Source organism: Pipistrellus hanaki, assembly GCF_964339955.1.
Source record: "Pipistrellus hanaki genome assembly, chromosome: 2".
Taxonomy (NCBI): Eukaryota; Metazoa; Chordata; class Mammalia; order Chiroptera; family Vespertilionidae; genus Pipistrellus; species Pipistrellus hanaki.
In genome coordinates, this window is record NC_140504.1 from 119909874 (window position 1) to 119927051 (window position 17178).

The following is a 17178-nucleotide window of genomic DNA, read 5'->3' on the forward strand; positions in this document are numbered from 1 at the left end:
CCGGGGCCGCGGAGCTCCGGGGCCCCGCCCGCAGAGGCCGACCGGGGGCTAAGCTGCTCCGCGAACCCCCCTCCCCGCCCCCTTCGCGGGCGGAAGTTCACGGCTGCTCTGGGCACCGCGGGACCCTCCCGGCTGCAGCTCGCCCGGGCCGGCCGCCCGCCCCCACCCCGAGGCCTGCGGGCACCGGAGCGGTCTGCAGAGGGGCCGGCTGCCCGTGGCGGGGCGGTGGGGTCCCCGGCCCAGGAAAGCGATCCATTTTCTCTAACCATTCGCCCGAGAGCTGTCAGGTTAGCGCCGCGTCCTCGGCCGCCCGGAGGAGGAGGTGTTAGCATTCTCCGCACAGGAGTCTCCCCAGACCCAAAGTACCACCCCGTGGCGACCGCGGCGCCGGCCGCCGGTCCCTAACCTCGGCCACCTTCCCCCGCTGAAATATGCACATCGCTCTTCAATAATTTAGACACCTGGGACACTGGACAAGACTAATTTTTTTTTTTTCCAAACACTGGAGCATCCGGGTTGCCATCAATCATGCTTTTGTTTTATGGGAGATGGGCTTTGTGTGTTTAGCTGCCCGACTCCCTTCTATTTGCATGCAGCTATTTAATGGGCATTTATTTTAGCTTTGAAGATCTGCTCAAAAACCTAAACCCAGAAAGGGGAGGGGCGCCCCCTCCCCGGTGGTTCGGACCGGTGTGCAGGGGAGGGTGGGGCTCCCTTAGAGGAGATGGGCCCTGCGGGTCTCGATTACAAATGAATTCTGATTCCGAGGAGGACACGTAAATGGAACGGAAAGGATGTGTTCTTTTTTCTAAATCTCGGGGTTTCTTCCTAGCAAACAATGCTGCAGTCAGTATTTGTGTAGGAGACAAGTAATTGTGCTCCAAATGCTTAAATAAATCATTGATGGGTGAAATTACACATGCTCACTTAAAGTGTAATGTGATTAAGAGATTATGAGATTGAAGCTAATATCTTGTCTCCCAGCTCCTGGCCCCAAATCTTGACACCACAAATTTATCAACTGCAACTGTCCTGAAATTTATAGATACAAAAAGATTTCCATTGAAGACGAATCAAAGAGAGCCTCTAAAAAAACAAAAATGTGTGTGTGTCTGTGTGTGTGTGTGTGTGTGTGTGTGTGTTGTATTGGTCGCAATTTTATTATAAAGGAGAAGGGAAGAGAAAAAGACTGAGACGATAAGGAGAGGGTATTTGTTTTATCTTTTATTTTTTAAAAAGTCAGTAGCAAAGGGTGGGGGACCGTGGCGGGAGCTACGTCTGCGAGCTGATTACTCCCCGCCTGCAGCCGCTCCGTCCCCCACGCCGGGGGTAAATCCTTTATCGGGGGGAGCCCCGGCCTCGCCCGCAGCCATCCTTCGCCCCGAGGCGCGCCAGGCCTGGGCGCGGGAGCCGCTCGGCGGCTCCGTAATGACCCGGGTTCGCCGCAGCTGCGCCCTGACCCTTTGTGATGGCGCCGATAGCGCTCGGATGAAATTATGTCCTTCTCCGGGTGTGAAATTACCATGTTTATTAATTGAGCCAGACATTAGCTTTACCTTTTCTTTTTAAGCCGTGAAAATTTGTGATTCAGGGCAAATGATTCTCCGACAGACGCTTCGCTTCGCATCACCCTCCCCCCCCCCCCCAATCCAGGCCGGCTCCCCTCCCCGCGCTCCCCTTCCCCCACGGCCCAGCCAGCCCTGCAAAGCTTTCTAGGTTTCCGCGCTGGAGAGAGAGCCCTGGGAGAGAGCAGAGCGAGCGGGCCTCTGAGTGTGCGGGCGCGTGTGTGCCAGCGCGCACGCGGGGCTTTGCCTCCTCCGCAACTGTTGTCAAGCAATGTAACCAACCCTGGCTCTGAACTACAGCATCTCCCCCAGAACCCTTGATCAGTAAACCCCAAATCGTTTTCAAGACAAAGAAGCATCGATCAGCGACACAGACAGATTTAATGTATTACATCTTTATTAAAGCGGAGCCATTCTTATTGAAATGATGTATTTGGGTGAGGAAAGGGGCGGGGGGGGGGGTGTTACCATGCTTAAGATGGAGATGGTGGCCGAGGACAAGCGCTGCGCCTCGCCCTTATTGTTCTGAGCAGGGGTTGGATGGCTGGGGCTCTGCCCAGGGTCCCGCGTCAGGAAACAACAATGCCTTGGACTGTGAAGAGAGGCTGACCCCCTTCCTCCTGATGGCCCCCACTTTGATTTCCCGAAGAACAAGCATCCCAGGCCTTCTCGGGAACTTCCCGCCTCAGTCGCTGCAGAAGGGAAACACGCGCAAGTAAGGCTACCCTCAAAGTCGCAAAGTCGGCGACTCCGGGAGCCTAGAGAGAGAAAGGAACGCTCGGGGTGTCTCCTGGTTTTCAGGAACAACACCGGGTTCTCTTTATAGTTTAAAGGAAATCCTTGTGCCCCAGGTCTGAAGGAGAAGGGGAGCGTGTGTTTGCTCCCCGCAGTCTCCCCAATCCTCCTTCCTCTTGGCAGGATCGAAGTCAGGAGCTGACTGCCTTCTGGCTTAGGATGGGCTTTCAATGAAATTAGCCCTTAGGCCGAAGCCGGTTTGACTCAGTGGTAGAGCGTCGGTCTTCCGACTGAAGGGTCCCGGGTTCGATTCCGGTCAGGGGCATGTACCTTGGTTGCGGGCACGTCCCTGGTAGGGGATGTACAAGAGGCAGCTGGTCGATGTTTCTCTCTCATCGACGTTTCTAGCTCTCTATCTCTCTCCCTTTCTCTCTGTTAAAAATCAATAAAATATATATTAAAAAAAGAAAGAAAGAAAAGAAAAGAAATTGGCCCTTAGGACCTCGAGTGCAGTCAACTTCGGAAAACCAGGACCAGAGGGGGTTCAGAGACCAGTTCTCAGGCCCAGGGAGAGGCTGCCCAGAGTTTTCAGCATTGCTTCTTAAAAGGCTCAAATTCTTATCTCCTCTGGAAGGGGGGGGGGGGGGGGGTCGTCTAAAACCCTCTGCTGCTTCCAAGAATGGCAGCCACACTTTAACAAGATGCATTTGTTTCTCCACCTTCAGACTCACAGACATCCACACCGACTGAAAGTGAACTGTTGGAATCAATTTCCTTGGAATACTCAACTTTTTTTTTTCTCTATCATATTTCAGCAATGGAACACTCTAACCAGTTGATTCAATTTAGTATTTGCATAACCAGGAGAAGAAGGTGGCTCTGCAGCCTCAATGAATAGGTCTCTTGTTTGTTGTGGGGTTGGACTTTTAAATACGCGTAGGGGAGGAGGGCAATAGGAAGGCATCTCCAGGACTGGGTTGCTGTCCCAGGAGTCAAAAACAGAGAAGTCGCTGCTGGGATGGTGACAGGTTATTGTTCCCTCCCTCCTCCAGCTTCTTGCATCCATCCATAGCCTCTACTTTGGAGTATTTACTAATTGGATCCTTTCTTTCATTTGTTCCAGGCAGTCCCGCTTCTAAAAATAAATTCCTTTGGTAGATGGTTTGAATTCAGTGTCAGGAGTGATGGCAATGTTTGTTTTATAGTCTGTACATAGAAAAGGAGCAAGCTGATTTTCAGGGCAGTCTTCAGAAATAGAGCCGGTTTTAATAGGATCCCAACTAGTACACTAATTAAATATTTCACAGCTCCCAAAGTTAACATGCTAACATTGGAATTTTTTCCCCCCACCAAATCATACAAATTGGCCTTCTGGAACCCCATCCCCCACTTCAACCACCCCTTCCCAGACCCACCCACACACACATACACACTCCCTGCCACAAACTCCTACCGACCATTTTCTGAATGGCATTACAAAGAATTTTGTTAAAGAAAAGTCAGACTAATTGCTGCCAGAAGACCCCGTCTCTCAGAGAAGTCTGGTTTTCATAAGTCAGATTCAGTAAGGGTTGTGGTTAAATCTAAGCCTAGTGGAAGGTTCTTAAGGGTTTTCTCGGCAAAGAAGCAAAGTACAAAGCAACACTAAAGTTCAGCCAAAATACTCAGTGGGGAGAGAGGGGAAGAAGGTGGGGTAGAAGGGAAATACAAGAGAATTCTCTGAACTCTTGTTTCCTTCTTGATTCCTTTCCTTCCATTCCTTGATTCCTTCTTCAAACTTATACTCATGGAGACACTTTTCCTAAGCAGCTCTGGCTTCAGAGTCACAGACTAGTAACTTGATTCTCTTGACCTGGCACTAACTTCCAAGGACTGGGACTTATACTAACGTGTATAGCAAGAGATTTTCCAGCCCTAAGATTCTCTGAGGCAACTCCCTTCTCAGCCTTCCCCTCAGACCTCCCAATTGAGCCCATCCTAAGCCTGCAGAACACAAGGCTTTCTGAGAGCTTGAAGGAGCCAATCCAAGCTTCCCAGCCTTGTGACAGAGTTAGATATCAGTGGTCTGTATTGAGTTTGGAGAGATCAATAACTGAATATTAATTTTTTTAAAAGCCTCTAAAAATGGTCTCATTATGAATGAGCTAGTTTAATTTTAGGCTTTCCTCTTCAATGCTTCCCTCCATTCTGTTTTTCCTGGAATGCCAAGATGGTTAGAAGTCCCCTGGAATTCATCAATTCCTCATAATGGGTGTCCCCAACCCCATCTTGTGTCAGGCAGTTCAAGAAGCTGAGCCACCTGCTTATGTCTCCTGATACCAGAGGAGAAGCCCACTCAACTTCAGCTTCAGGGTATCTTCAAGAGCATTTTGGCTTGGAGATATATCCTCAAGGTTAGGATTCATCACTCCCATGGCCCCTGCTGTTCTAGAAAACATTTTCCCTACTTAGAACCCATCATCTTGAGTCCTTCCGTGCAATTGGCTATGGAGAGTGTGAGTGAGAAATAAAGAGAATATGCAAGACTATGTTTATTGAGTGCAGTCTCCCCCACTAGAGGGTTCTCACAGTTCTTGCCATTCTGGTGTTTAGTATTTAACTTCTCCCCAAGATTACTGAATTCTTACCCCCATCTTACTGCAAGGGTGAAAAAAAAGGATTGGAGATTTTACTGTGTCTTTCTTTTGCTGTATAATTACAAAAAAAAAAAAAGTCATAAATAAGCAAATGAATACAAATTTCAAAAATCACTTTCTCTTTCCCTTGACAATCCCCTGATGAGGTTTGGGTTTTGGAGGATTTCATCCATTCTTTACTGTTTCATGATCATAACAAAGTAATTTCTTATTCTCAATCCATAAAGCTCATATGTGTCTCATTTTCCAGTTTCCAGGATGAGTCAAGGCAGCCTTCTTCCAAAATTCCTATCACTTCAGATCCCACTTCCCAGAATTCCTACCACTTGTAATCCCACAACCTGAACATTTACGGAAGACTAAGGCAGCCCATACCCAATCACCTGTTAAAACTGTGGTGGAAGAAAATTTGGCTTAAATACCTGGACCTCAACATTCACAGCAAACTTGGCTCATCTACGTGGTTAATCCAGGAGACCTCAACAATTTCATCTCACTCTGATAGTGGACCAAGGATAGTGGAAGCACTTCTAATCTTCCTTAGCATGGACATCTAAGGAATAAGGGGAAACACCAAAAGGCCCCATGGAGTTTCGTGCCATAAAGGCCTACTGGATTCTAAGGCTGTGGAACAAGTGCCATTTATGTTGACTTTCTCCTCCTTGATCCTCATGAAATAAACTCCCAGAGTCCCTAAAATCAGTCTTAATATGAGGTGATCTGAGATTTGAAGAAAACTCTGACGTTCTCATTTTATAAACAAGCAGCAAAGCTATGTTCCTATAATAGAACTATAATCTCTTCTGTTTGTATTTACATAATAATTGCTCCATCTTTTGCGTTTGGCTTCATTACTTTTTTCTACGGCATCAAAAATACTTTTTATATCAGCTTCTAAGGTATTTTCCAGAGTTTGTCTTTCACTCTGACAGTCCTCCTTTTTTTCTCCTAATCAATAAAAGCTTTTTCTCCTGAAGCTAGGAATCTAGTCAAATTATTAAACCAGGAGAGTGTAAGACTTCCATCTTTACCATGAGATTATTATCATAAGGCAGAGATAGATCTTCAGATTCAACTTTGATTTATGCCAGTCACAGGCCACAAAAGCAAGATTGGAGAGGCATATGGGAATCAGTGTTGGGGATTTTTCTGTCAGAGTTTTTTGCTAGATTATCAGTACTATCCTTTCCACAGGATCCTTCCCTGTCCTCTGCCCATTTCGCTGAGCTTGTTTCTGCCTGCTTTTTTTTTTTTTTTTATCCCACTGGACTGCCCACTCACAGAGGCAGTCGATTCTGTAATTTCAAAGAAGAAAAATAAATAACTGAGATGAAACATGTTTTCTCTTTAAGGGTGACCTTTGACCTTTCCTTTCCATACACCTGACCACCTGACACCAAAAGCTTTAGAGGAAGACTTGCTTGAGATGGGATGCGAATGTTGTTTCTCTTTCCTCTCCCCCCCCCCCCCCCCCCTTTCTCAGAGGCTGAACTGAATGAAAAGTTGTTGCAATAATCGCAGCTCCCTGCTCCGCCAGGGCTGAGGGAGGCGGGCGGCGGAACATGGAGGGTGTTTTGTTAAATGCTCCCGTCGTTTGCAAGGGCTGGGACTTGATAAAAGGAGACAGTCTTCTGAAAAGATTTGATTGAAATGGCGTGTGCCTGGGTTGATGGGAGCCAGCAAGGGACAAAGCGCCGCGAATCCATGGACACTCGAGCAATTATGCCTCCACGCTGAAGGTGGATTAGCACGCTGGAAAGAAGCATATGTTTGGCCCGGGGCGACACTTCCCCCCGGCTGAGCTTAGAGAAAGGGAGCGCGGAGAGCGGCTGGACCCGGAATATCAACGATCTGCGAAGCCCCCCTCCCCGCCCGGCCCGGCCCCCGCCCCCGCCCCCGCCGCCAAGTCGGAGCGCAGTTCTGCGGAAGGAGGGGCGGCGGGGGAGGGGAAGCCCGGAGGTGCCAATGGGCCTGGGATGGGCCGGGAAAGCTGCCCAAGGCTTTCAGCTCGTGTCTTCCTAATGGGGATCCCTGCTTGGGCCACGTAAACGCTCTCCCACCTTACCCCCCTAGAATCGCCCACTGCTAAGGTAGTTCATCCTGGATGTTTGCTCGCACGGGAAAGGTCAACCGAATTGTTGCAGTAAAACAAGGTGTTAATGACTTCCCAAAGCCGGAGCGGCTGATGGTCCGTGCGGGGAGCGGGCGGGGCTGGGCAGCTGCGCCGGTGCCCGCGCGCCTGGGGTCCCGCTGAAGGGGAGCCCCGACCTGGGGAGGGGTGCCCCGCGGTCAGACGTTTGGGGAACGGGGTGAGGAGTGCAAAGCTCGGGGAGGCCTGGTGTGGGACTGAACGGGTGCGGGGCCCGGAGGGAAGCCCGGGCGGCTCTATCTACTTAGACGCCCAGGCCAGGGGCGCTGGAACTCCGTGCAGCCCTGGGAGCCTGGGGGCCGGAGAGTTTCACAGACCCTGCCTCCAGCCGTTAATTAAAGCGCCATTTCCGTGCAAAAAAAAGGCCCTTAAAACTCTGACCTGGAGCCTGCCGGCTCCCGCTCACTGCCCCGGCCAGCGCGCAGGCAGGCTGGAGGGCAGGCAAGTCCCGAACCCCTTTCCCAGGGATTTACTGCCGTTTAATTGGGTCAAACCCGGACGCGAGCGTCGACGGCCGCCGCCCAGGCCTCCCGCACCTTCCCCGGCTGCCCTTGGGGCTCTGCACCCCCAGCCGCCTCCATCCAACCCCAAGCCCGAGCCTCCCGTCCCCTTTCCCCTTCGCCGGCCCCCGCCGCCCGCCAGAATCACGTTGCGAATTGCTTCCCATCCACAGGGGTGCTGGGGAGACTTTTTTCAGAGAATTTAGCTGGGGCCCAGCCTGTCTGCCCGCGGGGTGGGGGTGGGCCGAGCCCCACGCAGTGAAGGGTGTGGGCCGCGCCGCCTCCTCCCAGGCAGGGGTCCTGGTTCCCCCAGCTGAGATCAGGCGCTGGGACAAGTCCATGCTGTGGACAAAGGCTCAGAGCAGACTTGGGGACTCCAGAAAAGACAGGGGGACCCTGAAATAGGATTTGGTAGCTGACAAAGCTAAATTCGATCCTAGCATGAACTCATTGCCTCGGGAAAAGAAGTAATCTTTTAAGCTATATTAGCTAAATTTAGTTTAACCAAACATTCCCAATATAAATATACACGCATATATGTGTACATTTCCCCGGGATAGGCTGGGTTTTAAAAGGGTGATGAGTGGTAACAACTCAGGAGAGCCCGGCAAAACAGGGACTCTCCTTCACTTGTGAAGCTGAGAGCTGTGATGGACAAGGAACATGGAACAGTGGTTAGACCATGAGACTAGACCACGAGATTCCACCTTCAGTTTAATGGCTTTTGTTTGGGGTTGTTATCGGAATTTAGTGGCTATGATATTTATTTCCTCGGTAAAATCACATATAGTGAAAACTAGAATGAAACTGGACCAGTTTTTAAAAATCCATGCCATGCTATTTAAAATATTCTATACAACGGACCTTAGCATAGAAAGTCAAAATAGTCATAGGAAGTTTGCTCTAAGATGTCAGACCTATTCTTGTGTTAAAAAGGAGACTGGGAGGAAAGGAAGGTATAATGGAGAGAGAGAAGGGAAGGCGGAGGAAGGGAGGAAGGAAGGAAAGAAAGAAAAGCAAAATTCCTCCTGCAAGTTTTCTCAGTTATCCACTAAAAAGTCATCTTCCTGAGCTTCCTTTTGCTCTAACAGGTTTCTCCAGCAATATGCTCTGTTTCTCTTTCGTTAATAAAGAAATCTCTCTGTGAAATCAAAGTTAGTGCTGCACTTTTTGGGGCATCAAAAATTAAAAAGAAATACAGTCTACACATGAACAATACTTACCATTTAGGTATAAGGCCCCAGGTTCATCCTAAAATCTCTTGTATTCCCTCCTTTCCTTTTTTTCAATCATTATTCTAAGGGACAGAATCTTATTTTTTATAATACAAAAACTCCCACAAACATGCATTACACCGTTTTCCATCTCAACATGCTTCTCTTCCCACTCTGATGGCAACCATGCTGCCCTCCGTGGGAAACACCAGCTACCTCTTTGGATGGAGACTTCACTTATGTTCATGTTTAGATTGAGAATGGTTTTGTTGTTGTTGTTTTGTTTGGTTTGGTTTGATTTGGTTCTTGTTTTTATCTATGTCCACATGGGCAAACATGAATGTGGGCTACTCCTTTCATAGATGGAAATCAATGTCTTGTCCAATCAAATAACAGCTCTCTGTTTATAAATACTCCACCTTGGACTAATTCATCCCTGCCTTCAGAAAAAAAACAAAAAACAGTTGAGTAAACTTTGATCATTAATGGGGTCTTCAGTTCTAACTCCTAGTTAACTTACAAATAATATTTTTAAAGATAAGCTGCTGAGAGGAACCCATAATAGGTCAAACTTTTTCAGTTTCTCTCCCACGGTGTATCACAAGGACAGTATCATTAAGAGTAGTAAGAACAACAGGAAGCTGAGAATGGCATGCCTGTGCAGCCACCAAGTTTAATATAAAAACAGAATTGTTCATTGAAATCACAAGGAAAAATATCCCTAAGCATCCTACGAGGTGATGCAGAGGTGTGAGAACTGCTGTTACTGATGTGTTCTGTGGTGTTATTCTTCTGAGATGGGTAGTTGGGTGATATTCGGAGTTGACTTGGGTTTGTCTGTGGTGTGTGAGGGTTTTTGCCTCCTTCTTCCTTCTTTTCTTGCATTTTAGGTATCTTTTCCCCCCACATAGCACAAAGCAATAGGGAAATATGGATGTGTTTCTTTAAATGCCCAACTTGGATAATCAAGCCAATTAAAGGACAAATGTTAGTACTCTTGCCTCAGGACCGGTGCCATCTCTGCACCTGTAACTCAGAGAATGAAAATACTGTTATTTATGTTATACTTTCTGCCTCTTGAATCTCTAGTGAGTTGACCTGATTTTTATAGCCCTTCTACCCAAGCAATGACGGTTCTTCCCCTCACTTCATCCCCCATCCTCCCCACCCCAGAGCTGTGTGTCTTAGAGGAGATCTGTAACTGGGATGAAGCAGCTGTTGGCTTCATGCCGTCCTCTAACTTGATTATTCTTTGGACACGTTAGGCAAGCATTAGTGATTGATAATGACGCTAATTAACCCCTTTCTTTTCCAAACAGTAAACTGCTGCCAGCAGGATGCTACAAACAATAAATATAAAACACTGCATACATCAATATCTGTTTAAAGCACAACTTCATTTGAGCACATTTAACAGTACTGCTTTCAGTTAACAATTCACTATTTATTCAAGCACTTCTCCAAAAGCCAGAGGGGAGGGGAAGGGAGACAGAGGAAAAGAGAGGGTTAAGAAAAGGAGCCTGCGGCTTTAAAATGTTGTCATACCTGTCAGCTGCGGCAAAGTTAAGCTCTAATGGAAACCATGCATAATTTTTTTTTAATTTCAGGTCAATACTTTTTAAAAACTTAATTAATCCAGCTCTGTTCTTAACCTATTTAAAGTTAACGCAAGGATGATGGCCACATGATTTTTTTTTTCTTTGTGGGGGGAAAACAGCTCTCCTGCCTGGCATGGAATTATTATGAATTTACTTTTAATCGAGAAAGGAATGGCAAACATCGTTTCATAGAGTGGTGAAATTTAGATTTTAAGCAGGAGTTGGGGGAAAACAGGGCAAATTTGATCTGACTGTGCAGTCTAACATAATCTGAGTTGTAAAGAAATGTACATTAAATTTGGAATTTTGATAAATGAATATTCCTAGCAAGTGAATAAAATGTATTCAATTAACTAAAACCCTGTGCACTTCTGAACTGAAGTGGAATCGACTGTAATTGATTTATTTGAAACCAGAGGTTAAGGACTGAATTAGCTAAGTACAACTGGGTATTTCAAGCCACTGACTTCTCAAATGTCAAATCCCTTCTATTTTAAATATTATTTCAGCTGCGGGGCATTGCAGTCCTGATGGTAGTTCCATCAAGAACTCAAATTATATTAATATTCGATTTTGGGGAGGAATGGGTTGGATAGTGATTTTCAAAGGCTGTTGGAGAATAGAAGAGGTAATAAAGGAGCATTGTGTTTCCATAAAAATTGGGTGTGGTAATTAGCATAGTCTAGCAAGCATTTTTATAATTCAAGGAGGTATCCTAATTTGACTTAATTCAAAGATAATCACTGCTGTTAGTATGTAAATATGTGACCTGTACGATAATCACCATGTGTTTTAGAAAATATACATTGGTTACAACAGAGAAAGCCAAAATCCATATAGCCTTTGGTTAGTCCCATAAAAATGATTTTTAATAACAACCCTTTAATCTTCCCACTCCTTAAAAACATATATAACTTCTTTTTAATGTTTGTTAAAGACAAGAAAGAGAAGCGACAATATCATGATCCTCAAAATGTCCAATTACAGAATAAAAATAACTAATTCTGCGCCTTTGGAAACCATTGTTCATTATGACCTTGTAATGTTCTAACCCACTATTTCCTTTCTGTCTTTCTCAGGATGCAAGGATTATATCGGGCTCAGGTTTTTCCAACATAACAAGCATCTGTAAATCCAGATATGAATGAATGGTATTTAATAAGATTGTTTTTGTTTTAAAATGAGTATTTATGTGTCGTTGGAGAAAGAGCAGCAATGTATGGCTGTTTATGAATGCTATTGTGCCTGAGGTTAGGATCCCCCCACACAATCTGAGATGCAGCCAAGAAAAACAGCCCTGATAGACAATGCTTCACTTCACCTGCTATGATGCTGTGTGCATTTCATTTCTGTCAAGAGTATGTACAGTTAGGGTTCATTCGCCTCATTATTTTGTTACATCTACGTTACAGTTAACCAGTCTCTCTAGGAAATAATAAATAACCGCTTTAAAAAACAATTGCCGCCTTGCGTTCTGAGGATACACTCTCCATTTGAATTTTTTTTTTTAAAGAAAAAAACAACACTCCACCATTATTATAAATTCTCTGGCTTTGGGAAATAGAATTTAGACTCCACCAACTCCCATTCGTCTGTCGGGATTGATTTTGCACTGCCTTCCGTAAGGAGATTAGAAAGCAAAAGCCTGCAAAATGGACACTGCCTAATGCTGCTTCCCCAGTCCTTCGGCATGCCAAACCAGACGAACAAACGTTAAATCTCCTCCAGTATGTAGATCACACCTCCACCTAGACACTTTGTCTATGACTTTTCCTATAAACCTTCCAGTTATCTACCTCCATTTTCTTCTGAAAAATCATTAAAAAATCCTCCTCACTTCCAAAGCAGACTTTCCAAATCAGTTTTAAAAGCTCTGAATTCACCATTTTTATGCACAGGAAGTCCTTCCTCTGTAAGAGCTAAGCACAGAGTCCTGTTGTTGTAGAAGACAGACAGAAGTCTGCAGAGGCCCTCCCCCATCCTCTCCGCCCGGCCTCCGAGAACATTTTCTATTTCTGAAAGGTTCTAGGAGGAGCCCTGTGGTGATGGAAAGGGGTGGGTCGGCTTTAGAAGCAGGCAGAAATGATTCTGGAAATCAACATAATTTCCCACCCCCCTCTGCTCCCACAAGAGCTACTAAGAACAGCATAGGAAGAAATTTATCTCTAAATAAAATATTAAAATAAATGGGAGACAGTTTGCCATCTTTTTCTCTGCCTCCTGTTCATTTCTGCCACTATTCCTTTCTCCTCCCAGAAAACTAGAGCTAGTTTTAGCTCATTTACATGTCTTAGCCTCCGAGAAGCCTGAGCTAGCAAGTGAAGGTTGAAGTGGTGGTTCCTTTGTGCTAATGAAGTAACAATTTAAATTTCAGTTATTTTGAGACAGACTCCAAGGTAGTTAGGGGTGTGTGTGTGGGGGGAGGGGGGGAGGGCGAGGGTGAGGGCGAGACAGGTGTCTTCTATTCTCCATCTTCCTTGTCATCCTTAATGTTTGGTTATGAAGATTTTATATTTTGGTTTCCAAAACACAAATAAAAACCTAAAGGATCAACATAAATAAAAGTTTATTTTTAATAATAAAATTAATGTTTCTAGTAAGGAAAAGATAGTGTGTCATTTCTTTAGCAGTACAAACAATCTTTTATCCAAAAGAATACATTGGGTTTTATTGTGTCATTTGTCTGGATACAGACTCAGTGGAATATCTAAATGATACCCTGCTCTGAACTCCAAGTTGAAAGTAAGTTTTTATTATACTTGAGGGAAACAATGGGTTCAGCTGCTTATTGCAAGGAGCAATTGCCAAGGGAGAGTTAAACTCAATTACTGTAACCATACTGAATAAAAAATACTGCCAAGAACAAAAATACGCCTGGGTAAAGACAGCCACTGAATAAAAAAAAATCGACATAAAGCGTATCAAATATTTATTTATCTGGGCAACAAAGGACTATGATACATTGACAGGCATGGAAACTACTGCCAGCACAACTCAATACAATACAACTAGAACTGTTTCCAAAATGGCCAGTGAAAACACAGAATACCAGGTGGTCCCAAATGTTTGAAGTTCTTTGAACAAAAAGAGAGAAAGAGAGGAAAAAAATCCCTAACCCTTGGCTTAAAGACAATACTCATTTATTGCTCAAATGATGCTTTTAAGGGAGGATGGTGGAATAAAATTAACTTTCCCCCCCTCCCCATAATACATAGAAGGGTTATGAAACCACTCAAGTTTAAAAATCTTTCCCAGGTCCAATATCAATTTTTCTTTCCGTTCAACGAAAAGCTAAATGTAATTCTAATTGTATATAAAATTTTTACTTTACTTGTTTATTTGTTCAGCTGTTTCATTGTCATCTTTAACATGCTAAATTCATGAATCCCAGAGGAAAAAGGAATCCCCCCCAAACCTTGAATTTCTAAATAAGTACCATGAACCACATGAAGAACTAATAGGGAAGATTCAAAACCCACTAAACAAGAGGTAAACGAGATCACCAGATAAATAAAAAAAAAAGGGCTTAAAACAGACTCACCATATTTACACTTCCCATTAAATTACACATAAATAAATATATACAGAGACATGAACACTGATTCCCTTATATAACTGAATCGTGTTGCCAGAGAAAGTTCAAGTTGGTCTCTTTACCTTGGAGAGGAAAAACTTCTACAACTGAGACATGACATGGAACTTCGTGTATTTGTGTTCAAGTTTATTCACAATACTGATAAAAATGTCATTATCCGTTTGCCTTATTTAAGTATGGCTACAATCTGTACTGAAGTATGTAAGAGAAGGTGGTGATGCAGTCCCATGAAGCTCATATAATTTTTTTAAATTTTTACGTTCTTTTTTTAGAAAAAAAAGTTTTAAGTTTTTGTTGTTGTTGCCATTGTTGATGTGTGGGGTTTTTACTTATTTAAAAAAAAAAAAGTTCACAAACTCCGACAGAACTTTTCTTTGCTGGCTTCACGGCCTGTTCTGTTCTTAGGCTCCACATGAGGGCAAAGGGTTGATGCTGATCGGGGAAGTTGAGGCAGGGCCTGAGTCAGCAGGGGCTGCCCACTGACAGTGCAGAGCAGTCCCCGGACTCCCAGACGGAGGATTGAAGGCGGCGGCGGCGGCAGCAGCAGCAGTAGCAGCAGTGGGGGGTGCTGATCCCGGAGCTGTCACCTGCCCGGGGTGGTTGGTGCGGAAAAGACGGAGTGGGTGGGCGCTTGGGGGAGGGGCTGCTGAGGCCTGGGAGGGGCTGGGCGGGAGGAGCCTCACTTTCTGTGTTTCTCCTCTTTGTCACTACTTTTGGCGCTGTTGTCCGTGTGGCTGTTGGGGTTGTTGCTGAGGTACATTTTGTCCATGGCCTTGAGGGCCTCGGTGAGATAGTTCTGCAGGGCCGTGACCGCGGCGCACACCGCCGGGCTGCCGAAGCCGTGGGAGATGAGGTTGAAGTGGGTCAAGCAGCTCTGGATGCCGGGCTCCAGGATGGGGTTGGGCCGCGAGTTCCCCAGAGGAGATCGGTCCTGGGCCAGCAGGTCGGTGAACTCTTTGCATATCTGTCTGCAGCACAAGAGAAGCAGAGAGAGAGGGAGACATGAAACTCCCCTGGGGCAGCACCAGCAGCAAAGATAACCTTTCTCCCTACACTTACCTCTGCCGGGATCCAGCAGACTCTGACCTGACCCAAGACCCCAGCCCTAGAGACAGAACTACAGTGGCCACATGCTGGAAGACCCACAGTGTCCACTAAAACATCGCCGCTCCTTCTTTAAATATTTCCACTAATGTGTTCAGTCTCTGACTCTCTTCCCCACCTCCCCCACCCGCCTCTCAGCTATACCAAACTTCTAACCCCCTCCTCTCTTGCTCACACCAAACATCCTAGTCACTGGAAAACATTTCACACGTGAGAAGAGAACAAAGGACAGTAAGAGGGACAAGGAGTCAAACATAAGTCTCTCTTCAATTGCCAACAGCATGCGGTCATCCGCTGTCCTGTTGAAAATATTATAGAGACCCTCTTCTCTGGTCTTCTAGAGAGACCCCAGCAGCAGCCTGTGGGATGAAATCTCCATTCATTCACCTTCTAATCAGTTGCATGTGAACAGAAAGGCAAAACTTTTCTTGGGATTATTTTACCTTTAAAAGTGGGGGAGGGCATGAAAAACCCATGACTTTGGGGTAGAGTGGTTTGGAGAAGAAGAAACAGTTATTTCAGTTTCCTATTCCATGTCTTTCCTCATACATCAAAATAAAATAAAACTCTCTAGGGAAATTGTGAATATGGGCATGCTTCAAACCTAAAGAAAGAGAAAAAATTGAAATACAGGAAGATGAGGCCTGCACATTGGAAACCCTGTCTCTGAATGTGGGAAACAAGGATCAGCTGGGCCTTGGGGATGGGTTGGGTGGGGGAAGGGAGAGAGGAGAAGGGGGAGCACTGGCAGGCTGCTTTCCCCAGGGCTGATGATGTCCCCAGGCCAAACACTGCTCTGCCTGAGGCCTCAGCCTCTGCCCTCTGGTTCCATGCCCTCCTCTGATATGGACTTTGATAATTAAAGGCTTCCAAACAAGCCTTTTAATGTCCAGAAAACATACCAAGATAGTCATTTTCTTTTCACATGCCACCAGGAGAAGCCTATTCTACCCAAGCACCCATGGGAATTTAACTTGGGGCCATTTTGAAACCTACTTGATAGCTTGCCTGTGGGCTAACACTTGTGGGGTGTGTGTGTGTGTGTGTGTGTGACTTTCTAGAAGAAAGGAAGCAAGAAATAGGATTGGGATTAGAGGTGAAACTAGGACAACTTCTGGTTTGCACATTTTGCAGGCCACTACTTAACTCCTTGCCTTTGGATTAACAACTAAGGGTTAGAAAACAAAAACTGACTTGGGCAAGAGAAAGAAACTGATATAGACAAGCTTGTTTACTCCTTTTATGACTTGATTCTGGTCTTCTGAAACAGCATAGTCACAAATCCACATTCAACTTCTATCAAATCCCTACAATCCCCCCACTCCTTGCCTTTGGATTAACAACTAAGGGTTAGAAAACAAAAACTGACTTGGGCAAGAGAAAGAAACTGATATAGACAAGCTTGTTTACTCCTTTGATGACTTGATTCTGGTCTTATGAAACAGCATAGTCACAAATCCACATTCAACTTCTATCAAATCCCTACAATCCCCCCACCCAAAAACGCATCAATTGTTTCTGATGGGAAGGTGAGACAAAATACACAGAACAATTCTACTTGTATCTCTTTAAATTCTTTTTATATCCCTTTAAAATAGATTATGATTTATCAGATTGTGTTTATCAATATTTACAACAACAAAGCTGACTAACACAAAAGGAAAAGAGAAAAGTGAGAGCAAATTTGATTTTTGTTTCTCTTCACAATGAGACACAGAGACCCTGAAGAGGTAAGCGCCTTACTTTGTAGCCAGGAGCATGTTTTTTCTTGTCACTTGCTCATTGGGATCGGAATGTTGTCGGTTGAGAAATTCAGCTACTGCTTTGGCAGGAAATTCGGTTTCACACACGTACCCAAAGTCCCTGGCTAGGTGGACGGCTTCTCCTGGCAAGAGGTGAGAGGAGGGAGGCGAGTGCAAGAGAATGTAGAGCTGGGATCAAAACTTCCTCCCAACTCCCTTATTTTCTTAAACCAGATGTTGAAGGAAACACAAAATACTTGTTTTCTCATTTCAGGCATTTTATTTCCTTCTCTGTAGAATCTGGTGGATGTAGTTATCAGGAAAATGGCCACTTACCCTA

General features: G+C 45.3%; 1 protein-coding gene across 7 annotated transcripts in view; it reads right to left on the reverse strand.

Annotated features, from left to right (window-relative positions):
- Positions 1-13309: 13309 nt before the first annotated feature.
- The window catches only part of TFAP2A (transcription factor AP-2 alpha), a gene marked incomplete at its 5' end in the record, with an annotated part of 28329 nt that continues 24460 nt past the window's right edge, over positions 13310-17178 (reverse strand). For all 7 annotated transcript variants that reach the window (XM_084872623.1, XM_084872624.1, XM_084872622.1 and 4 more), the window contains 2 exons: positions 13310-14960; positions 16840-16981. In XM_084872623.1, the coding sequence (XP_084728749.1) occupies positions 14672-14960; positions 16840-16981 (431 nt within the window). In that variant the 3' untranslated portion in view covers positions 13310-14671. The remainder of the gene's footprint in view (positions 14961-16839; positions 16982-17178) is intronic.